This window comes from Mandrillus leucophaeus, unplaced genomic scaffold (assembly GCF_000951045.1).
Source record: "Mandrillus leucophaeus isolate KB7577 unplaced genomic scaffold, Mleu.le_1.0 Scaffold257, whole genome shotgun sequence".
Classification (NCBI taxonomy): domain Eukaryota; kingdom Metazoa; phylum Chordata; class Mammalia; order Primates; family Cercopithecidae; genus Mandrillus; species Mandrillus leucophaeus.
In genome coordinates, this window is record NW_012102665.1 from 2,812,863 (window position 1) to 2,837,875 (window position 25,013).

At 40.1% G+C, this 25,013-nt stretch overlaps 1 protein-coding gene across 1 annotated transcript in view; it reads left to right on the plus strand.

Annotated features, from left to right (window-relative positions):
• PIEZO2 (piezo-type mechanosensitive ion channel component 2) overlaps nucleotides 1-25,013 on the plus strand; it is a 478,725-nt gene that overhangs the window by 337,257 nt on the left and 116,455 nt on the right. The window contains exons 9-17 of the mRNA XM_011983927.1: nucleotides 1,131-1,250; nucleotides 4,979-5,017; nucleotides 5,938-6,076; nucleotides 8,949-9,097; nucleotides 11,802-12,032; nucleotides 16,054-16,177; nucleotides 18,040-18,329; nucleotides 20,211-20,359; nucleotides 22,424-22,597. Of these exons, the coding sequence (XP_011839317.1) occupies nucleotides 1,131-1,250; nucleotides 4,979-5,017; nucleotides 5,938-6,076; nucleotides 8,949-9,097; nucleotides 11,802-12,032; nucleotides 16,054-16,177; nucleotides 18,040-18,329; nucleotides 20,211-20,359; nucleotides 22,424-22,597 (1,415 nt within the window). The remainder of the gene's footprint in view (nucleotides 1-1,130; nucleotides 1,251-4,978; nucleotides 5,018-5,937; nucleotides 6,077-8,948; nucleotides 9,098-11,801; nucleotides 12,033-16,053; nucleotides 16,178-18,039; nucleotides 18,330-20,210; nucleotides 20,360-22,423; nucleotides 22,598-25,013) is intronic.

Sequence of the window (25,013 nt, forward strand, 5' to 3'; positions counted from 1 at the left end):
ATGCAGTAGCTTGATGAGGGCTCCGTTATAACTTTGGGCCAGTGCGATATTCTGTTTCTACTCCCCTGTGCTGTCTGGCAAGCAAAGGTAGGCAGAGAGAGAGCTGGGAAGACCATTTAGGCTACAGGCCACACAGCAATAGCAATGTTACAAATCACAAGGTCTGCAGGGGTTTGTGGAGAAAGGGGCTTAAAACTGTCATCAACATTTCATGTGGGTTGTATTTTAAATGGGCTGGGACCGAAGTCCCGTTGCACTGAGGCAATGAGGAAAAGAAGCTGATTATATCATAGTTCCAGATGACCTACTGCGTTTAATGAAAAATGCCAGCCACCAAATGTGAGTGCTGAAGTAGACATCTGTGAAACATGTTTGAAAAAGAGAGAGAGAAAAGCGTGTCGAGACTTCAGTGTATTATATGGCCCCCACCTGGCAAACGTAACGCCCCACCCAGGGAGTTAGGGTGCCCCACTTAGGAGTTCTACTCTGGTGCGCCGGGACCCAGGAATCGGGCAGTGAGACTAAGTTCACTGCACTCCAGTATCAGTGACTCATGACTGCCCTTTTTACTAGGACACTTTTGTTGGGAAAACATGCTAAGGCACCAAAGCGCTTCTGTTCCTTGTATTCCTCTCTATCACCTCTCCTAGACCAGTTGTTTAATTTAGGCAAATATCTCGTGCTTAGAAATGCTCTGGCTTAGTGCCGTGTGCGCTCTAGATGATTCTGCCTCCAGTACATCCAGTCTGAATTGAAGACTGCCAGCAGCTGGCTTACACGGTTCACTGCTCACCTTTGTGAAGGTTCTTACGCTAAGAACCATGTGCATAGCTGCTTTTGAGTGCAGTTGAGAATGCACTTGGAAAAGCTGCGGATATGTAACCATGGAGCATATTCTGTAATGCAGGGGGCTTAGTAGGAACAGGGGACATTTAATATTGATGTGCTTATCAATTGCAGGGGAGCATTTTTGTCCTTTTTTAAAGTGTCTTGATAAAATCCTGTATATTGTAAACATTCACTTTGAAAAATCATCATATAGAGCCAAAATGAAAAGCCCTCTCTTGGCCACCCAGGCTGCCTAGGGAACTGCCTCAGGAAGCCAGACTGATCCTGTTTCTGTGTTTCAGGTGCAGGAGGAGAGGACAAAAGAAGAGGACAAAGCCCTGGCTTGTAGCCCCATCCAAATAACGGCGGAGAGGAGGCGGAGCCTGTGGTACGCAACCCATTACCCCACCGATGAGAGAAAAGTAAGCCACGATGAAAGGGATTTCCGTTCCCTAATTTTTCTATTTTTGTATTTTACTGTTGAAAATGAGCCTTATAATATCATACATATCATATGATACTCGGGTTGCATGTGGTTTATAGACACAGTGATTTAGGAGGGTTAGTACCAGAGGGGAAAACTGTTTCTAAAGAAAATACCCAGGTCCTGTCAAGAACGTCATTTTATGTTTCCGTGCTTTCTACTGAAATCTCCGAATCTTAAAAAGAATGTTCCTATTTAAAAAAAAAAATTGTGTAATTAAAACAAACAAATGTAGCAAAGCAGTGCGTTAGCACTGGAGGGTGAGAATTTCAGTGCTGAACTAGATCGCAGAAAATAATTTTTCTCTGTCGAGTATTTGGTTGATTTGGGTATTTAGCAGACAATTGCTTGAAAATAAATGAAGTGAGCTCATCACTTTGAGGCAAACAACTGACAGTAATTGTTACCAGTGATAACATTTAAGCATGTGAGTAAAGGTTAGAATTTTGGAAGACTGGAAAACTCGTATCTACTGAGGGCTTAAACACTTCCCAGTATTTGAGGACTTTTCTGATGAGATCGGGGTGATAGTGACAAATGTCCTTTTTGTGCATGGCATACTGAAACGTGTCAGTATTTGGTAGAGTCAATACCTGTAACTCACTGAAACAGCAGTTTCCGAATCACCGCCACCCGACATGACAGTGTGTGGGTAATTGATCCAGTTGGGGTGCATGGTATGCCAATGAGTTTTAATGGAGCAGAGTATGATGATATCAAAGCAGTGGTGGGTAAAACTACAGGCGCCTGAGCAAGAACCAAGGCCAGGGCACCAAAGTGCAGAGCGGTGATTGTAGATAGAGTCCTTCGCTGCCACACTCTGGCGGAAAACAAAAGAAAAAGGCTGGTCTCACTTAAGAAGCTGGCCACAGTGGTACTCAGTCACCACTTAGAAAATACCCAAACAGGAATGTGGTTGAGGACCTCTCACTTCTTTGAGGTAACTGAGTGTATTGACAAGGAACAGTGGGTCACAAATGGATAATTCAGATAACTCGTATAGTACGCATAATGTAGAATATGTAATTCGTATGACCTTTTGATCATTGATTGGCTATTTTGAACTGAACTCAGCTAAGTACTATATTGACTTGTAAAAATGGCCTGTTGGCAATGTTGTAAACACAAATGCTCTTAGAATTTTTGGATGGAGTCAGCGTTTTGCTTTCCAGCATGTTCTCCAATTGAGGAGTGGGTTCTCTGTTTTTGTGGCAGTGAGTTTCTCTAAGACCCACACTCCTGCTCTCAGTGCGGCTACCCTGTGTTGAGCGAGGGGACAGTAGTGAGTGAGCTACCTTAGGGGGGACAGCACTGTGGGGCAGAGGTGGCCGCCTATGGCATCTGGGGATTTCCCGGTCGTTTCCTCTATTGCACCTCACCAGGTTTCAGGTTATCTTACGCATTTCACTAAATGATCAAGAAGGCCCAGCTGTATTTAAAGTGAGGCCTGTGGACCTGTCGGGGTCCCGAGACCTTTGCAGGGATTCTTAGGCTCAAACCTATTTCTGTGCTAATACTTAAGACCTTTGCTTTGATGATATCAAAGCAATGGTGGGTAAAACTACAGGCGCCTGAGCGTGAACCCAAGGCCAGGGCACCAAAGCGCAGAGCGGTGATTGTAGATAGAGTCCTTCGCTGCCACGCTCTGGACGAAAACAAAAGAAAAAGGCTGGTCTCACTTAAGAAAATCTTGAGGAACCAGGAAGAGCTATTAATTTTCTTAAATCTCCACCTTGGCGTGCTTGTCTTTTTAATATTCTGTGTGACAAAATGAGAAGTCTGCCTAATGTGCCTCATACGAAGTGTGACAGTTGTCCCGAGAAGAAGCGCAAATCCCCTGCAAGCATTGTGAGCTAAACTCACTGTTTCCACAGCAACCTTTTAGCTGAAAGAACAGCTCCTGGACTAACAGGGCTATTCTCTTTCATTTGGGTATTTGGCAGACAATTACTTGAAAATAAGTGAGCTCATCAGTTTGAGGCAAACAACTGACAGTAATTGTTACCGTGATAACATTTAAGCATTTGAGTGAAAATTAGAATTTTGGAAAACTCGTATCTACTGAGGGCTTAAAAACTTTCCAGTATCTGAGGATCTTTCTGATGAGATCGGGGTGATAGTGACAAATGTGCTTTTTACGCATGGCATACTGAAACGTGTCAGTATTTGGTAGAGTCAATACCTGTAACTCACTGAAACAGCAGTCTCCGAATCACCGCCCCCCGACATGACAGCGCGTGGGTAAATGATCCAGTCGGGGTGCATGGTATGCCAATGGGTTTTAATGTAGCAGAGTGTGAAAACTTCATGGATATGGTTTCAGATTCTGCACTACGACAGACATTCAAGACACTGCACTGGTTGAGTCTGATCTAGTAGCGGAGACTGTCCACAGTTATTTAGATAGACTATTTACTTTTTTTTTTTTTTTTTTTGGCAACAGAGTCTCGCTCTGTCGCCCAGGCTGGAGCGCAATCGCGTGATCTGGGTTAACTGCAACCTCTGCCTCCTGGGTTCAAGTGATTCTCCTGAATCAGCCTCCCAAGTAGCTGGGACTACAGGCACGTGCCACCACGCCTGGCTAATTTTTTTGAATTTTTAGTAGACGTGGTTTTGCCATATTGCCCTGGCTGGTCTCGAACTCCTGAGCTCAGACAATCCACCTGCCTCGGCCTCCCAAAGTGCTAGGATTACAGGCATAAGCCACTGCGCCCGGCCCTAAAATACTTTTTTTTTTTGGCCGAACTGCATACCTATGTGAAGCCAGATTTTCTTTATCTACTTCAATTGGAACACCACATCACAACAGATTGAATGCAGAAACAGATGTGAAAATCTGGTTGTCTTTTATTAAGCTAGACATTAAATAGATATGCAAAATTATAAAACAATGACACTTTCTTCACTATTTGTTTTAAAAAATATAGCTATTTAAATAATTTATTTATATTAACACATAATGGGTTTTTAAATTTTTTAAGGAATAAATACATAAGTAAATAAATATTTTAAGAATATGTGTTCTAATTTCTAGTATAGTAGATATTAATAGATAGAACCCACACAAATTAAGTCTCTTTGGGACCCTCAGTGATTTTTAAGAACACAAATGAGTCCTGACCTAAAATTGTGGTAGAACCACTTGCTGTGCTAATTATTATTTGGGGAAAGCCCAAATCACCTGGTAGTAATGTATTAATAGTTAAAAAGTAGAGTCATATAATAATCATTTTGTTGTATACAGTACGCAAATCTTAAAATAATCTCAAACCACATTACAAATCAATTTTTCTTTATTATGAAAATTCTATTTATTGAAACGTAAATACACTCAGAATTCTGCAGATGTCTCAAAGGGATATAAAACTAAGCAGCTTATTCTCGTAGAACAGAACCCTTGAAAAACATGGTAACATTTATAGACACGTGGTTGCTTATCTGCTGTATAACTAAACATTAACATCAGGAGATATGACATAGTTGTCATGAACAGCAGCATCCAGCTTATTTATTTGTCCCTTTATATTTTGCATGGCAATTTTAATATAGTAGCATTCAGCAAGTTCAAAAGAATGGGTTTGTGCATAGTAAAACTTTATAGATACATAAACAGTAAAATGCTTTCGGTTTCCTTGCTAACATGCTTTCCCGCATTGCTTTTTGCAGCTTTTATCCATGACCCAGGATGACTACAAACCTTCTGATGTTAGTATACCCTTAGAGTTCTCATGTATGCATGTGTAAGTGATGTAAAGGCAACAGAAATGGAAGCAGCTCCTTTGAGTCTATTTTAATGATCTATTAAAATTTCCATAAGCTTTTCCATTTTTTGGCATAAATTATATCTGGTAGACTGCTGTTAAAATGAGATTGTTAAAATAATCATACAAAACATATTTAAATTTTAAGAAGCTTTGTGGGCTTTTTAAAAAGCATTTTGTTCTGTAGCTATGCCTGTTACATAAATACGAAGTTTTGCATGCCCATGGGTGCACATACATATATGTATAGGTGGGTGTTATGCTTATCTCAAAAAGTGTAAAGCCACAGAGACAGAAGGAGGAAACAGGCAATTGTACTTTGTGGTGTAGTAAGGACATGGCAACCTGAAGGCAGGCAGAGATCCCCAGAGGGTGATGCCTCAGCTGAGATCCAAGGGATGTCTGCATTAGTCCTGTGCAGAACCACATAGAGCATAGGGCAGGACAGGGCTGGACCACAGCCCAGGAAAGGCCTAGAGTCCCATATAGCTAGAAGAATGGCTGAGAGGTTGACAGTAACAAAGGCTGAGGCTGGAAAGATCAGACCAAATCTTGAAGTCCTCCTTCAGCCATTTACAAGAGTTTGCTCTTCATACTGAAGACAGCAGGAGCGTAGCATGGTTTTTGGCAAAGTGGAACAAGATCAGATGCACATTATCCTGCGATCACGCTGCGGAGACTAGAGTTGGAGAGGGAATGTACAAGATTCCCCTTACTGAAATATTTGGACAGTTGGCTAAGTTATTCACCTTGTAGTCAACTCCTCACTGTTTGGTTACGGTGGAGGAAGGGAAGTGGGGATTTGTCTACATTGAAAACCCAGGGCTGCTGTGACAGGTGTCCCTTTCTCTGCACTCCCGGCAGGGCCTGCTGGTGACTGTGAACGGCAACCCCGTGGATTACCACACCATCCACCCCAGCCTGCCCATGGAGAACGGCCCCGGCAAAGCCGACCTCTACTCCACCCCGCAGTACCGGTGGGAGCCCTCTGATGAATCCTCAGGTAGGATCCAGCCTGCGGGCACGTACTGTACTCAGGGTCACACTTCTCCCTCATTTAGAAGCTTGGCCTCGCTCTGTCTTTTTGTTGTTGTTGCTTGTTTGATGATGATTTTTAAAACGGTATCCATGTCAGTATCATTAAGCTCACTTCTTTAAGTTCTGCCTGCATTCTGCCCCAGCATATTGCTAGTTGTGTTCTATCCTTGTATACAGAGTAAGTGACATAATTGCGGCAAACTTTTAAAATAAAAGGTGAAAACAATATTTTAAACATGTCAACTTAGGTATAGCATCTATATGTATGTTGGTCTTTCTTTTAGTTGATATTGTAATTATAGTCAGTGGTTTTCCTGGTTAGTGTATGAATTTTTGTTTGTTTCTTTGGGTTTTTTAATTTATTTTATTTTATTTTATTTTTGAGACAGAGTCTCACTCTGTCTCCCAGGCTGGAGTGCAATGGTACGATCTCAGCTCACTACAACCTTCACCTCCCAGGTTCAAGAAATTCTCCTGCCTCAGCCTCCTGAGTAGCTGGGACTACAGGTGGACACCACCATGCCTGGCTAATTTTTTGTATTTTAGTAGAGACAGGATTTCACCATGTTGCCCAGGCTGGTCTCAAACTCCTGAGCTCAGGCAATCCGCCTGCCTTGGCCTCCCAAACTCCTGGGATTACAGGTGTGGGCCACCGCACCCGCCCAAGTGTTTTTTAGGAGTTCTTTTCTTTGTCCATTTAAAAAAAAAACGAGGTTGTCGAAACTTTTGCAAGGCTTTTTTCTTCCCTTTTCTTTCAGTTGTTTATGTTGAAGGAGAGCACTATTATTAAAGATGACAAATTGGTGGCCTGGGGCTGAGTTTCACTCTCAGATTTGATTTTTGGTCTGCACAGCATTTAAAAAATTTTAAATAGCCATCATTTAAAAAGCTGCACCTCTGACCTAGAAATGGACATTTCTGGAATCCCTTGAAGAATGTGAAGGTCTGGCAATACTAGTCCCTTGCCTCTAGAAAACAGCAGTTAACTAGACCTCTATTGTCATTGCCCCTGCCAGGGACCAATTGCCCGTCATCAGTCCATAAAGACAGAATTACAAAGTGACTGTAAAACTATTGGATTGGCATCTGTATTTGTATGTAATTACAGCCAGAGTTCTTAGACCTTGTCCTGCCTTTAGTGAGTGGCCAGCAGCTCTCCAATTTGCGTCTGTGGTACATCACGCTTACTCCAAGGGCCTTTTTGCATAACTCTTTATCAAGTTTATTCTGATGTCTGTTCTTCATAAATCTGTATCAGTACTTCCTGGAGTTGCCCCACAGGGCTTCTTAATACTTAACTGTACAACTGGTTAGTCATATTATCCGACATTCCTCAGTAAGGTTAAATCAAGGTCAGCCACCACCCCCACCCCACCCTCACACCCATCCCATGATGACACCTGAGTGCTGCATAGCATCAACTCTACTCCCGGTTTCTGCTTCCTGCGTGCATGTGTTTTAGTTTGCAGCTCAGGCTTAAACTGGAAAGTTTAAGGAAACATGCTGCTTTCCAGTGTGCTCTTCGGAGCCTGGGCACCAGAAGCAAACACATAGGGCCCAAGAATCAGCATCTGTGGCTTCTGCCATTTGAGCTGTTGGGGTCACAGCCTAGACACCCTTCTATTTGCCCATTACTTTCATGAGGACAAATAAATAGGATTTTGACTGCTGACAAGGACAACCCAGTCATACTGAAATCATAAACGGGGCTTTCAGAAGTGAAACAAAAGCTGGAAACGTTTTCAAAATTGAATCTATAGACACAAAAAGTGTCACAACCAGAAAAGTAGCATGGCGGTAACTCTAAAATCCATCAGATTTGGTGTTTTCACCCCTGTCTATGCCCCCAGGGACTTTTTCGTATAAACTGCAGGCTCATCCAGTCCTACTGCAGGAGGAATGAGAGCCAGTGGGCTTCTGCCAAGGATACACCATCGTCTCATTGAGGAGCCCATGTGGAGTAGTGTGCACAGTCACTGATTTTTCAGTCATTTATACCTCCTTTTTATGCTGCTAAGACACTTTCTCATGTAACCCACCTATACGTAGCCCATTTGATTTGAACAAGAAAGACAGAAAGGACATTCTACTTAGTGGCTTAGAACAGCACTGAGTATGGCACACTTTCTCTGGACCAGGAACCTGGGCATCACTAGGCTCGTTCCTCTGGCTCAAGGTTGCTCATGAGGTTGCAATGCAGTCAAGCTGCTGGCTGGAGCTGCTGTCTCATCTGAAGGCTTGTCTGGGGGAGAATCTGTTCCCAGGCTCACTGTGTAGCTATTGGCTGGCCTCAGGCTCTTGCTGACGTCTGGCTAGCAGAGCCATCAGTTCTCACACCTGGGGCTCCCCATAGGGCAGTTCACAGCATGGTAGCTGGCTTGTCTGAGGACAAGCAGGTGAGAGAATAAGAGAGCACACAAAGTGAAAACCAAAGTCTTTTTAAACAGAATCTTGAAAGTGACCCTTGATCCCCTCTAAAGTGCCCTATTTGTGTTAGAAGCCTGTCACAGGTCCCACCCACACTCGAGGGGAGGGGTAACTCAACAGCATGAACACCAGGAGGTGGGGGCTCTGATGACTGGCTTAGAGGCTTCCTTCCATACCTTCTTACATGGAAGTTTTCCTCTCTCAATTACTATATGCTGGATCCCATTACACTGACCAGGCAGAACTTATTGATTCTGTTTGAATTCTAAGGGCTTTATGAATGGGAAACAATTTCTGAAGTCTTAAACACAAGGCTATACCAAAACCATACATGTGCTGCATTGCTTGGAACATTTATACAAACATCACATGTTTGCATAAATAGTTAAATAAAGTATTTGTCCATCTAGAAAAGCGAGAGGAGGAAGAGGAAGAGAAAGAAGAATTTGAAGAAGAAAGGAGCCATGAGGAAAAAAGAAGTATCAAAGTTCATGCCATGGTCTCCGTATTCCAATTTATTATGAAACAAAGTTACATCTGTGCCCTCATAGCTATGATGGTATGTATGATATGATAGTATGTATGATATGATATGATGGTATGTATAATATGATATGGTGCTATGTATGATATGATGGTAAGTATGATATATGATGGTATGTATGATATGATATGATGGTATGTATAATATGATGGTACACACATGGTATATAAGATATGATGGTATGATATGGTAGTACATATATGATGGTATGTAAGATATGATATGGTGTGTACAATATCTGATGGTATGTATGATATGGTGGTATGTATGATATGATGTGATGGTATGTATGCTATGATGGTATGTATAATATGATGGTACACATAATGGTATATAAGATATGATGGTATGATAGTACATATATGATGGTATGTAAGATATGATATGGTGTGTATATGATGGTGTGTACAATATCTGATGGTATGTATGATATGGTATGTATGATATGATGGTATGTATGATATGATGCTTTGTGCAATATGATATGATGGTATGTATGATATGATGGTGTATATAATATCTGATGGTATGTATATGATGGTATGTATGATATGATGGTATATATGATATATGATGATATGTATGATATGATGCTATGTGTAATGTGATATGATGGTATGTATGATATGATGGTATGTATGATATGATATGAGGAAGGTATGATATGATGCTATGTGCAATATATGATGGTATGTGTGATATGGTGTGTACAATATCTGATGGTATGTATGATAATGATGATATGTATAATATGATATGATGGTATGTATGATATGATGCTATGTGCAATATGATATGATGGTATGTGTGATATGGTGTGTACAATATCTGATGGTATGTATGATAATGATGATATGTATAATATGATATGATGGCATGTATGATATGATACTATCTGCAATATGATATGATATGTATGATATGATGGTATGTATGATATGATGGTGTGTACAATATCTGATATGTATGATATGATGGTATGTATGATATGATGGTATATATGAGTGGAGGCTGCCAGACTGCTGGAGAAAGGAGACCACAGCCCCGCTGGCTCTAAGTGCTGCTATCCTCTCAGGGCCAGCAGAAGTATAGGAATCCCCCTGATGCCTTGGCAGAGAATGGTCAGCTGTGTTAATTTTTCATGGTATATTTATACTACAGATTGTAAAATTGTGTCCTTTTCACCTCTATTTATCCTCTTTTAAGTATTAATACATTTCTTTCAAATTAGCTTGTCAAGTCAGACTCTCTCTTATTTTGCCAATTTGAGAGGACATACTGGTTTTTCTAAATGACATTGAAGGTCTTTGAGGTTAACATAGGCTGCTTTTATTCCTTTCAGATAGTGAGAATTATATTCACATCTTATCTTAGATTTGGGTGAGACGTTATTCCATCTTAGCTACCATAACTTTTTTTTTTTTTTGAGATGGAGTCTTGCTCTGTCGCACTGGCTGGAGTGCAGTGGCACGATCTTGGCTCACTGCAAGCTCCACCTCCGGGGTTCACACCATTCTCCTGCCTCAGCCTCCCGAGTAGCTGGGACTACAGGCACCTGCCACCACGCCCAGCTAATTTTTTTTTTTTTTTTTAGTAAAGACGGGGTTTCACCGTGTTAGCCAGGATGGTCTCGATCTCCTGACCTCGTGATCCACCCGCCTCGGCCTCCCAAAGTGCTGGGATTACAGGCGTAAGCCTTCACGCCCAGCCAGCTGCAATAATGTTTTACCAATATGAGCATCAAGCAACCGTGCGTGGTTCCCTAGAGCACCTTCCAATTGTGAGCTCTCAGTTTATACGTGTTTCTACTCACCATCTGCAACATCACAGCTTCAAAATAGTCCCTTGGCCCATAGATAGAAAATAAAAGAAGCTATAATCTCTCCCTTTCCCAAAAACAAATTTTCTCAGGAAATTTGATTTATTTTTGAGAAACCTAACATTCTTGTTTAAAATACGACTCTTCTAAATTCTGTGGTCAACAGTGAGATCCTATGGACACCTTTGATGATAAAAATAAAAATATTCTTTAACTCAGGGGACATAGAACCTAGGCACAGTTTCCCAGGCACTCAGTCCAGGTGCTTCTCAGATGAACCTGTGTGTGCTCAACTTCGGTTTCCAGTAAGGAACACAGCCACATGCGAGAGGAGGCTGGGAAAAAGAAAGCACCACAAAATTGAAGAGGCTAATTTGGGGATTGCCAACTCTATTCTTCAAATAAAATTAGTTCTGTGCTCTTTGGTTACTTTTTGACATTTTCTGTACATCAACTGTTACTTTAAACTGCAGCAGATCTCTCATTCTGAACTCACAAAAGTGTACCCTATTTTTTTTTTCTCTCTAAGCCAGATAAGTTTGGTCTTTTCTTTAAAGCAATAGAGCTAAATAAAGTAAAATAAAATATTTGCTTACACGTTTTGTTAATTAACTGAAAAAAATCTATTGTGAAAACAACACAATCCTTCATTAAAAATGTGCCCATGTCTGGTACCATTCTGCTGTGTTAATGGAGCTACAATATTAAAGCTTTGAAACCTCCCGTCTTCCAAGCCACCACTCCATGGCTTGGGGTCTCCGTCACTCCACCACAACTCTCTACTCTCCCTGGTTTGAATATTATAGAATATTTGAACTTTTTAGAGTTTTTACCTTACCAGGGTGGGGGGACCGAGCACTGTACTAACCATGGTCGTGTTTCCTTTTCTGTCCTCCGGAGGCCTGGAGCATCACCTATCACAGCTGGCTGACCTTCGTGCTGCTGATCTGGTCGTGCACTCTTTGGATGATTCGCAACAGAAGAAAATATGCCATGATCAGCTCTCCCTTCATGGTGGTTTATGGAAACCTATTGTTGATATTACAGTATATATGGAGTTTTGAACTTCCTGAAATTAAAAAGGTTCCAGGATTTTTAGAAAAGAAAGAGCCAGGAGAACTCGCTTCCAAAGTAAGTGAATAGAATAAAATAAAACAAAACAATGACACAAAACCACAATCATCATCATCATCGTATCCAACAGAAACCTTACAAAAACAGGTTCCAAATATTCACTGCTTTGTAAAAATGAACAAATATGAGACTATAGGACACAATTTATGGTGCTTAGAGGCCTCTATAATTTAAACATGAACATATACTACACCATGATTTAGCTTTTACTTAGAAATGACAATGTTTTCCACTCAAAGAAAACTTGTATAATTTTTTTTAAGTATAAATCCTACTAGAGTAAAAATGAAGTGTGAAAAGAGGAAAATACAGTGTAAAATGTGTTAAGGAGTACAGGGCTGTCTTTGATTACCATTTTATAAAACATGCTTAGCACATTAGTGTCACAAATAAGTATTGATTATTCATGACGTTTTTCTCCAATTCCTTCCTAAAGAACATTTTTAGCAGCAAAAATTAAGTATGACACTTACTGTTTTTCTTCTACTGATTATATGATATGTTCTTATCTGAGTTAGAATGTTCATACTCTTTTCATTACTCATTTGTTTTTATGAGCCATTTTAACAGTTTTATTTCAAAAGATTAGATTTCCAAATTTACTGTTTGTTTTGTTAACAAAATGGCAGACTAAACACACATTCCCTTTGTGTTAATAATTTAGTTTTAAGACAGGAAAAATAAACGTGTATGTATTGAATGGGTCTTGAAAATCAGTATCTTTGGAGGAGATGGTCATTTACATCACATGAAATCCACCTTTCCTGGGAGTAGCTGCCCACTTGAAGGATTATCACACACCCCATATCCAAGGCAATCAGCTGTCAATGGGGTAGAGTACACTAGGGCAAAGTTTGCTGTTCGTAACAGATTTTTGGGTGAAGAACTACTGGGGTAAATGACACACATTCTAACAGATGAATTCTAGTGACAGAGGTAAGAATATAACCCCTGTGTTCATGGACCAAGGCATTTCATTCATTGATCCATTCATCCCAAACTCCCACGCCTGCTTCTTCTCCTCGCCCTGCTCCATGCTGAAAATCCCACGTTGTACTCTCACTTACTCTGTCTCCCTCTTTCCTCTTAAACACAGACCCACACACAACATATTCACACACAACTGGTAACTTAGTCTTCTTCTACTTAAAAAAATCAAAATTATATTCTTTTGACTGTGTAAATTCATCGCAGTCTGACTCCGAATAGCAATGAAACTGCTAAAATGGCGTGCCAAGTCACTGGTTGAATTATCTCCTGTCGAATCCAAAATTAACAGTTCTTTAGGAGGAAAACATTATTTGGAAAATAAATTTGTTACTCGTGGAAAAAAAAAGTTATTCTGGGAATCTAGGTCTGCGCTTGTATTTTAGTGTTCCCAGGGACTCAGAAAAAAGTGCAAGGTTTTGTCATAGAAGATAGTAATACACCTCCAGGCATATAACATTTCTATTACAATAACGTGTAAAACCCATTTTTAAACACACACTGTTTATGGAGTGTAGTGGATGAGTCAGTGTGATAGAGAATGAGAGAATAGAATCTCATCCTCAGTCCTCAAGGGTCTGAACCCCTCCCAAGGAGCCGGACTTACCTGCTTGGCAGCTTTCCTCAGTCCCAGAGCATCTCATTTCTGGCTCCATATCAAGACCTTTTATTAAATAACTCAACTTCTCTAAGAATGATGTCCCACTTGCTCTCAATTACTCTTAACCTCTCTGAATATGCATTGGAGAAACAATTTTTCCCCCCAGTTTGCAGCAATAGTTCAATTCATAGTGGCTTCCGGAATTTTAACTTCAGATTTGCATAAATGTAGGCACTCCAGTTCTTGATTTCATTAGGCCCTGGGCATATTGGCCAGGACTTATTGGCACTAGTCTATGTTGAAAGTAAATGATAAGTAGACATTTATGGATAGGTAAGTGGTCAATTCAAATTGAAAATGACCCGTTCATTTATATTTATTTATATTTTATTTTGTTTTATTTTTTCACTTCACTGGAAAATATTTATAAAAAGTCTACTATGAACCACAAGATACCACTTCATGTCTACTAGGATGACTATAATTTTTTTTTTTTTTTTTTGAGATAGAGTCTCGCTCTGTTGCCCCAGGCTGGAGTGCAGTGGCGCGATCTCGACTCACTGCAAGCTCCGCCTCCCAGGTTCACACCATTCTCCTGGCTCAGCCTCCCAAGTGGCGGACTACAGGTGACCGCCACTACGCCCGGCTAATTTTTTTGTATTTTTTTTTTTTAGTAGAGGCGGGATTTCACTATGTTAGCCAGGATGGTCTCGATCTCCTGACCTCATGATCTGCCTGCCTCGGCCTCCCAAAGTGCTGGGATTACAGGCGTGAGCCACCGTGCCCAGTCAGAATGGCTATAATTTTTAAAAAGGTAGATAATAACCAGTGCTACTGAGGACATGGAGAAGTTGAAACGGTCACACACTGCTGGTGGGAATGTAAAATGGTGCAGCAACTTTGAAAAACAAAGTGCCAGTTCCTCAAAATGTTAAACGTAAAATTACCGTAAGACCAGCAATTCCAGTCCTAGGTTCATTTACCCAGGAGGATTGAAACCATCTGTCCACACAAAAACTTGTATATGAATGTTCATAGCAGAATTATCCATTGTAGCTAAAATATGGAAATGATCCAAATGCCTATTAACTAATGAAAGGATAAAATGTTGTATGGCCATGCAATGGAATATTGCTAGGTAATTAAAAGAGATAAAGAACTGTGCATGCTACCAGTGGATCAACCTGGAAAACATTATGCTAAGTAAAAACAATCCCTTACGAAAGGCTACCTATTATATAATTTCATTCATAAAAAATTTCCAGATTAGGCAAAACTATAGAGACAAAAAGTGAATTTGTGGTTGGCTAGGGCTGAGACAGGGAGAAAAGGAAATACCTGCCGTGGGGCTTCTTACACAGGGTTGATGAAAGTGTTGTAAAATGCATTGCAGTGATGGTTGCATAACTCTGAATATACTAAAAACCACTGAATCTAAATGGGTGAACTGTGTAGTATGTGAATTATATCTCAATAAAGCTATTTTTAAAAACCACTGTGTGTGACCAGGCATGGTGGTTCACACCTGTAATCCCAGCACTTTGGGAGGCCGAAGTAAACAGATCAGCTGAGGTCAGGAGTTCGAGACCAGCCTGGCTAGCATGGGAAAACCCCGTCTCTACTAAAAAAATACAAAAACTAGCCGGGCATGGTGGTGTATGCCTGTAATCCCAGCTACTTGGGAGGCTGAGGCAGGGTAATCGCTTGAATCCGGGAGGCAGAGGTTGCAGTGAGCTGAAATCATTCCATTACACTCCAGCCGGGACAACCGGAGCGAAACTCCCTCTCAAAAAACAACAACCACAGCAACAAACCTACTGTGTGTTAGGTACTATATTTCCTAAACAATAGAGTTCCCCCAAATCAAAAAGTTTTTGATTTCTTCGTCCTTAAGAAAATGTTACTCTAAAAGTATGAGCACTTAGAATTAGACTCCCTGCAGCTTTAGAAGATTAATAATAAGGGGTTCTATTTTCTGGGATGAAATTTTCCTTTTCCCATCTATGGAATTCTTCAAAATAAGGAACATTGCAGTCAAGGGAGTATTATGCAAGAAGTATGTCTTCCTTTTACAATTGTAATGACGTCACAATCAGGAGGGAACCAACCAGGGACCAGCACCTCATGGGAGACCACTTGTTGCAGTTGATTTCCTGCCCAGGTGGAAGTCGTTAGACAGGTTGGGTTCATCTTCCTCAGGGCTTGCGTGGTGCTCCTGGCACCCAACACAAGCATGGGAGCATCCTCGGAAAAGGGACTTAAAAGCCGTGAATCTCAGCTGAAATCAGGCAGGTGACCTGACTCTGTCTCCAATAAAAATGTTTATTTATGGTGCTCCCACTGGAATGCGGAGAAAATGTTGTATTTGTTGAATGTTTTTACATTCCAAATGGTTGCTTAATTCTTGTTTTGCTGCTTCTCTGCTTTCAGATCCTTTTCACCATTACGTTTTGGCTACTGCTGAGGCAGCACCTCACAGAGCAAAAAGCTCTGCGAGAAAAGGAAGCTCTTTTATCGGAAGTCAAAATTGGCAGTCAGGAAAATGAAGAAAAAGGTAAATTAGTGTACATGGCGTGTGGCCAGAGAGTTTGGTGCTCAGCAAAATTACAGAGAAAGAGCCCCAAAATACATCAGAAAGCTTCAGAATAAATGAAAGTGGAATGTAAACTTGGAGCACTAAGTAACGTTTTTATAGCGTGTGACTTTTGAGGTGCACGTGAGAGTTCCAAAGGAGTGTTAAAAATATGCCATTTGGGCCCAGCGCGGTGGCTCACGCCTGTAATCCCAGCACTTCGGGAAGTTGAGGTAGGCAGATCACGAGGTCAGGAGATCGAGACCATCCTGGCTAATATGGTGAAACCTCATCTCTACTAAAAATGCAAAAAACTAGCCGGGCAAGGTGGCGGCGCCTGTAGTCCCAGCTTCTCGGGAGGCTGAGGCAGGAGAATGGCGTGAACCCGGGAGGCAGAGCTTGCCGTGAGCTGAGATCCGGCCACTGCACTCCAGCCTGGGTGACAGAGCGAGACTCTGTCTCAAAAAAAATAAAAAATAAAAAAATGTGCCGTTTGATCCTCATGAAGGTGATTCCCAGTGAAAGAAAAACTGAGCCTCTGAGAAATTAAATGATTCCTCCCAGGTCATACTTTTAGTGAGTATTGGAACGAAGAAACTAACTCACATCTTTTACATTTAAAACTGCCTTCTTCTTTCTTAAAAATAGTATACCACAATGTAAAAACAGATGATGATGATGTTTTCACCTTGATAGTTTTAGACCTGCTATATAGGTAAAATAAGAACAGCTTGCTCCCTAACTCCCTAGATATGCCAATAAATGTAAGTTCAATGTTTGTAGAATGGATTGAAGAGTATTTGTGAGGTTAAGAAGCACTGTCTGTGAAAAGGAGCCTATAAATGTCCACAGAAGCTGGACTGGTAACCTTAAGATTTAACCAGTAACCATAAGAACCAATGCAGGCATATTATATATATACACACACACACACACACATATTTATGTTTAGTTTCTTATTTAGACCTAACCAATCAGTTGTTTTTCAGTAACAAAAGTCTGTTCGTAAGATTCAAATCTTGCCTATATGATTTGGATGTCTCTGTTCAACATAGTGATTAAATTAACCAGTTAATTTTGGTAAAAAATGGTTAATTTGATATCAACAATTGCTCTGAGCCCTCACTTGATTTTCACTCTCCTCACTCTGTGAATCTACTAGTTGTTTGAATAAATTATTCAAATTAACCCCAATAATTCTTTTGAAATAATTATTCAAGTTCTTCAAATATAAGACTTTGTAACACAGAGATGAGTCCCATGTATTAGCATATTTTAAAGCAACACAATGTGAGTTTTTTATTTTGATCCATTAAATTGTTTTAAACTTAAATTACAATTACTCTTTCAATCTAATTTAAATTAAATTATGTTTCGCTGTATCTCTTAAATTTTGAGTTATTTAAAAGCATGCTTTTTTGGTTAAGATTGATAGCATTAACCACATTTGATAAAGTACTACTTGGATTGTCTAGAGCCATGAAACAATTAGAATTTGAAATTGATATAGTCATTTAGATTTGTGCTATTGTTGCCTATTTATTTTTTTCATCTCACAGCACTTAAAGCTATCACTCGGTATCAGAAATTAAAAAAGACCTTGTATATAAATTAGTATTACCAAATTTATTTTCTTGTAAACTCTATTTTGAGAAGGTTATGAAAATTGACTTTTAATCTAGTTAGGAATGTTGCTGTGTTTATGAGAATAGTTTAAAATCACTCAAATTATGCAATAACTTGGAAAATGCATGCCTCTACATCCTACATATATCACACGTGGTCAAAGTGTGGTTCTACACAGATAACCAGCTAAGTGTAACAGTATAGTTTTCTATTTGAAGATGAGGAACTTCAAGATATACAAGTGGAAGGAGAGCCCAAAGAGAAGGAGGAAGAAGAGGAAGCGAAGGAAGAGAAGCAAGAGAGAAAGAAGGTAGAGGAAGAAGAAGTTGAAGAAGAAGATGAGCAGGACATCATGAAAGTCCTGGGCAATCTGGTGGTGGCCATGTTCATCAAGTACTGGATCTACGTCTGCGGAGGCATGTTCTTCTTCGTCAGCTTCGAGGGTAAAATCGTAATGTACAAAATCATCTACATGGTGCTGTTCCTGTTCTGTGTGGCCCTGTATCAGGTAGGTACACAGTTGATCATTTTAATTCTCACATCTGTCCCAGGAATATACATGAGCTACCTTTGCAGAGATTCTAAATCACTAGAGTCATGAACATAGATAAAGTGATTGGCAAGATTCAAACATTATATCCCAAGAATCCTAAAATGGTAAATGACTGTCTTCAACTTCTTTACTATTTCAAAATTTCAGGGCTGGATGCAGTGGCTCATGCCTATAATTTCAGCACTTTGGGAGGCAAGGGAGGAGGGCTGCTTGAGGCCAGGAGTTCCAAACCAACCTGGGCAAAATACTGAAGTCTTGTCTCTACAAAAAATTTTCTTAAATTAAAAAATTAGCCAGGTGTGGTGGCACACCTGTAGTCCTAGTTTCTTGGTAGGCTGAGGCAGGAGGATCACTTGATCCCAGGAGGTCAGGGCTGCAGTGAGCTATGCTTGTACCACTGCAGTACAACTGGGCAACAGATTAAGATGCCATCCCTAAAAAAAGTAAAAATAAAAAATTTAGGTTGTTGAAAAATCAGGAAAAAGTTCATACATAAGTTTTCCAAAAATTATTCATCAAAAAAATCTGTAAAATTGAATTACATTTCTATTTCTTTCTTTCTTTCTTTTTATTTATTTACTTTATTTATTTATTTATTTGAGACAGAGTCTTGCTCTGTCCCTTAGGCTGGAGTGCAATGGTGTGATCTCTGCTCATTGCTCACTGGAATCACCACCTCCCAGGTTCAAGCGAGTCTCATGCCTCAGCCTCCCAAGTAGCTGGGATTCCAAGTGTGCACCAACACCTCCAGCTAATGTTTGTATTTTTAGTAGAGACAGGGTTTCACCATGTTGGCCAGGCTGGTTTCAAACTCCTGGCCTCAAGTGATCTGCCCTCCTCGGCCTCCCAGAGTTCCGGGATTACAGGCATGAACCACTGCACCTGGCCTGTAAAAACTGAATTACATTTTAAAATAGTAATTTAAAAGCTAGATAATCTGAAGTCGTGGAGTACTCCTAGGTATACTTTTGCATTTCAGGCTTTAGGGTCAGAAAACGATGTATGTGTGGCATGTGCCTGCTCTTTGTGTACATATATATGTGTAGTGCACTGACTGCTTTCGTATTTCATTAATTAAAAGGATTTCATTCATTAAAATAATTTAATATATGAAATGCATTGAAATGAGTTAGCTTTCCACAGACTCACTTTTAACTGATGATAAAAGAGGATCTAATAATAGAAACACATGGAACAGTAAAATATCTTGCAGGTAGCCAACAAAACAAATAAAAGAACTACAATAAACGAGAGTATATCATATGTGAAGATAAAAAAATCTCAAAAGAAATCAGTGAACTTTTGAATACTCTTAAAAATTCAGGATGGATGTTCTTTAATGAATATCCACAGCTTATGGTAAAAAGAAATGTCTTTTTTTCTGTGGTTGTTTCACATTTTCATTCATACAATATTGCTTTCAATTTCCAAATGGATGTGGTTTTCTCTGAGCAGTGATAATAACCACAATGACAGCAGCACCTACCCTACTGTTCCTTGAGCGCCCCCTATAGGCCAGATAGCTTGCAGGAACCCGTAAATACCTATTTCATCCTCGTAGCAACCCTGCAAAATAGGCACTTATGGAGACGCTCTGGAAGGTTCAGCCACTTCCCCAAAGACAGAGTTAGCAACCACTTATAGAACTGGGGTTCTAACCCAGGACCACTCCACTATGTTAGGCATAGAACATTAAAAACTAGAAATGAAATAGACTTTATTTTCAGACATTTGTGAATGTAATCACTTGTCTTACTTGAATAAACCAAATATTTTTGTGAGTTTTTCTAAAATGATTTTTTTCTCGTTTGTTTTTTTCCACTATCTGATTTGCAGGTGCACTATGAATGGTGGAGGAAAATTCTAAAATATTTTTGGATGTCAGTGGTTATTTACACTATGCTGGTGCTTATCTTTATATACACATATCAGTTTGAAAACTTCCCAGGCCTGTGGCAAAATATGACTGGATTGAAAAAAGAAAAGTAAGTAATTTTGAGTTGAAAAATGATGAACAAGATGAAGACTTGAATGCATATCGTTCAAAAACATCTTTAAGGAAGATTTTAGCAAAGCATGATGTCATCACTGTCTATAAGTTCGTCAAGAATAGAAATTAAAACTTAGAGATTTTTGTGTTCCCTTTACTTAGCCCTTAGCTTAGAACATAGTAGGCACTCCATGAATTTTCAGCCCCATTTTAATGAAATGACATTTTCTAATGTTAGTTTCGTGTGAAACACACCTAGCACTTAGTCATGCTTTCTGCTCTCCACATTGGAGCTCAGCTCTTCAGTTCATAAGTAAGTTCATACACTTATAAAGTAGCAGCCTTTGCTCATGTATGTTGCTGGGTGCTTAGATTCCAAGGAGTATTTAGTGCCATAAAGAAATAAATTTCTCTAAGTGCTAACAGACTTGTGATAATGAGATGGTTTTTCCCATGCATGTAGTAAATAGTGCTCTATTCTTCTCTAATTTGCTTCTGTAAACTTCTGAAATTAGTTTGGAAATCCAGCCAGCATTGGGTTTTGAGCTGAATATATAGATGTGGCTGAGAAAAAAGTCCCTTAGAAGTCTCTGTCCCTTAGAAGGGAACTAGACCAACACAGCTGAAGTGTCTATACAATAAGCGTTTATGAAATGCTGTCCATGGGCTGACACTGTTTTGTGCCTGGAATATGACAGGGAACAAGACAGATAAAATCTAAGCCCTGTAGATCTTATATTCTAGCAGAGGAGACAAACAAGAAAACTATTTAGTGTAAAATAAGTCTGTTACACTTTGTGACAGGTCCGTGAAGGAAACAGACAACAGGCTGAGGCAGTGAGTAAGGGGGAACTATAAATGAGTGATTGGCACGGGCTTCGCTGAGGAGCTGGTTTAAACTGCAACTGAAGCATAAGAAGCTTGTCTTAGGAAAAGTGTGTGAGTTTGAGCCTGGGGTGTGGAAGGGCATTTCAGGCAGAGGGAACAGCACATGCGAAGGTCCTGAGGCAAGTCAGAGTTTGGCATAGCACATAAGAAGAACTGAAGACCGGGGGTGAGTGGACAGCGAAGAGTGGGGAGAATTCAGGCAGGCAGTTGGGATGTGCATGGCTTGTAGGCAGCATTATTTGTATTCTATTCTTGGTGGAATTTTCCAGTCTTTATAGATCCCTTGAGTAGCTGAGAAAAAGCGATGTGTGGGAGGAGAAACAAGGAGAGCAGTTAGTAGGCAGCAGCAGTGAGAAATGTGAGAAATGATGGCAGCTTCCCCTACACGCAGTGGAGGCAGAGACGGATAACAGGAGTGGGCCATTCAAGAGGTGCTTAGGAGGCTGAAGGAAATGTGGATGAATGAGATATGAAAGAAAAGAACATAGGAGACGTCTGACTTCTCAATTTGCACAGGGTACACAGTTGTACCATTTATTGCTTCAGGGATACTAGAGTGGGGAGAGGGATGTGGAGGACAGCTTTGCTAAGAAAAATAGGAAAATCAAGAATACTGTTTTGGAAACACTAAATATGAAATAAGTGCAAAACAACCGATTTCCAGTAGCAATTTGGGCACAGGAATCTTACAGGAGGGGCCTGCACTGTAGATGTGCCTTGAGTCCTCAGTGTAAGGATGATGTATAAATCCACAGAAGAGGATTTCCCTAGCGGGCAGGCACAACTGGAAGAGAGATCAAAACCGAGTCCTGGGGATATTTCAGCCTCTAGAGGTCCAATAGAAAAGGAGGAGATCGTGGAGGAATAAGAAACCAAGAGAGTGTGATGGCGTCAAAACCACGCTTGCCTCAAGGAAGACCAGAGGGTTAATTAAATAAAGCTAGAGAAGTAGCCCTTGAATTTGGCAATGTCAAGGTTTTTACTGACCATTGTTGAAGGAGGTTAGCTGGCTTGGTGGAAACGAAAGCCATATTGGATCATATCAGAGAGAGTGATGCAATAAACGATAGAACTGACAGGAGTATAAGACTGTGATGTAGTTTATCACAAAGAGTCTGTGACTTCATTGCCTAAGAGAGGCTCCTGCTTTTTATTTTGTTTTGTTTTGCAGGCTTGAGGATCTTGGCTTAAAGCAGTTTACTGTGGCTGAACTATTCACTCGCATATTCATCCCAACCTCCTTTCTGCTGGTGTGCATTTTACACCTGCACTATTTCCATGACCGGTTCCTTGAACTCACGGACCTCAAGTCCATTCCCAGCAAAGAAGACAACACCATCTACAGGTGAGCCACTGAGAGAGACACAGACCTGTTGTTAACAGGAAGGCAGCCTTCAACCCTACCTTAGGTTGGCCACCTTGCGAGAAGCCAGTAATCTTGAGTTTCAGCCTTGAATTTTCCATTAGTATCAGCTTGAGAGGAAAAGAGGAAAACATGAGGAAGATTCTGTGACACATTCTGAAACAATGGGTAGTGACTCATGACTGGTTAATGTAAAGTGATCTTGATAGTCTTGTGAGATATTCAGAGTAGCTGTGGAGATTTAAATATTTTATAGTTGATATTTTAGAGTTGACAGAGTGTATTTGTGTCTAGGCTGGTTATATGTTTTTAGAACATTTACAGAATCTGGCTAATTCAGAGGATCTTTCCATTATGCTGACCACAGTACAGAAGTCTTGTGAGAGCATAGCAAGAGATGATGGGCAGAGTTTTCCCTCCATTTTGGAAATAAAGAACTTTGGCTAAAAACACAGAATCTGCAATTGACTAGTAACTACAATCATATTTAAGGAGACAACATCATGACAATCTCTTCTTTTAGCAGCTTACTGTTGTTTTCTCCTGATCAATAAATATAAATTGTTTGCGAATAACAGATGGGATATTACTTTTCCTGCCCATGTTTTTTCAAACCACAATGGGTTATCACAAATCCTTCACTGCGTTCCATCACGGAGACGTCGCAAGCATTCTTCTAGTGAATGCTGACAATGGTCTTCCTCTCTGCCTCATGTTTAGCCTATGATTCCGATATTGGAAAAATGCTTGTTAAGCAGCTAAGAGAGCAAAGGGCTGTATTGAGAGGAGCACAGAGGTCACGGATGAAAATTCTCCTTAATTATTTGACTTTAAGGGAAAAAAAAGGAGGTATCAATCGAAGATGAAGTAAGAGTTCATTATATGCATTTTGTAAAATGCAAACTTCCAATGTTTTACTGTGTAGGAACTAGAGTTATGCATAGACCCAAAACATTTATTTAATGACTAGAAACATTTTATAATCCTTGTTTATGACCAGCAGATTCACTTCCTTACTGGGTTGTGTTTCACCTATCATTCTGATACTTCAGATGACTTGTAGCCCATGGAACCAAGAGGTATCAGTCAGTCATGACTTGTTTTGTATCTAGCCATCATGAAAAATCAGGCTCTGCTAAAACCTGTCTGCTCCCAAGGCCCCAGCAGGGAGGAGGGCATGGATGGGGTCAGTGGCTTACCCTCTCCATATATGTACTCCTACTTACTGCAGTGATGATCAAACATTAGGAAAAATAGAGTAGTTATTAGAAGTTTTGGGACCCCCAAAAAAGATATCATTCATAGACAAACTTGATGGCGGGGAAAATCACCCCAAGTTTAAAAGTTTACAAAGACAATGCCTGCACATAAAAGTGAGAATTGTCAGTAATCAGAAAAAGGATCTTTTTATGTCATTAGTTTGACATTGCTTGTGATCCGTGTGGATAAAACTAGTATTTGATATTTAATTCTGACCCTGTAACATGTGTTAATTGACTCTAAGCTCTCACCATTCTTTTCAAGGGCCTTATTCAATAATTACACAGGATTTTAGTTAGTAGAGCCCATTTGTGTGTTTGTGAAGGAGTTGTAATTATTAAGCATTGCTCATGAAATCTTTTTAAAAATGTTTTTCTTCCAAATGTCATTTCTTCTCTTGCGTATTCATTTATTTTTCTCACTAAAAGTGCCTCCAGCATGCGGGAGCCTTTTTCTTGCCATTTTTCTTCATGTGGATGCGTCTGAGTCTTCTGTCATGCAATCAAACAGAGACACAATTCACCATTTATCCAGAAAAGTAGAAACATGCAGGACCACAGTTTTGCAGAAGACAGTTAGGCTCACCAGCCTAGAGACTCCCAGGTTTTGGACCTAGCGTATGTGAAAACTGAATTAAGGTCCCACAGAATTCCCTTTAAGCACGGATAGTAGTGTTCAGCCTGTGCAGGTTCTGAGGAAGGACTGCAGCACACGCCAGGATGTAGGTTCTGTGTTTCCTCAGCTGCCGCTTCACAGCCTTTCCCTGCACCCCGGGGCAGAGAAGAAAGATCTAAATGATCTGTAGCGATATGAGTCCTGACTTGCCTTCCTTGCAGCTGCGACTTAGCCCTAAGCACTCCCTCAATGGTGAATTTTCCAAGTAAATGTAAGGGCTGAGGAGAGTGTGTAATGCCAGTTCTCTGAAGAGTTTAAGCACGTAGGATTTCATTTTTAGTTATATGAAGAAGAGTTTTCTAGAACCTTAGGAAATTTGAAGAACTCACTCAAATCTGGTATTTTGGAATTTCATGCAACAGTTCGATATAAAGTCCTCAAGTTTAAACTTTGAACATTTTTTATATATGTATTATATAACCATATATTATATAATAACATAACATATTTTATATAAATATAT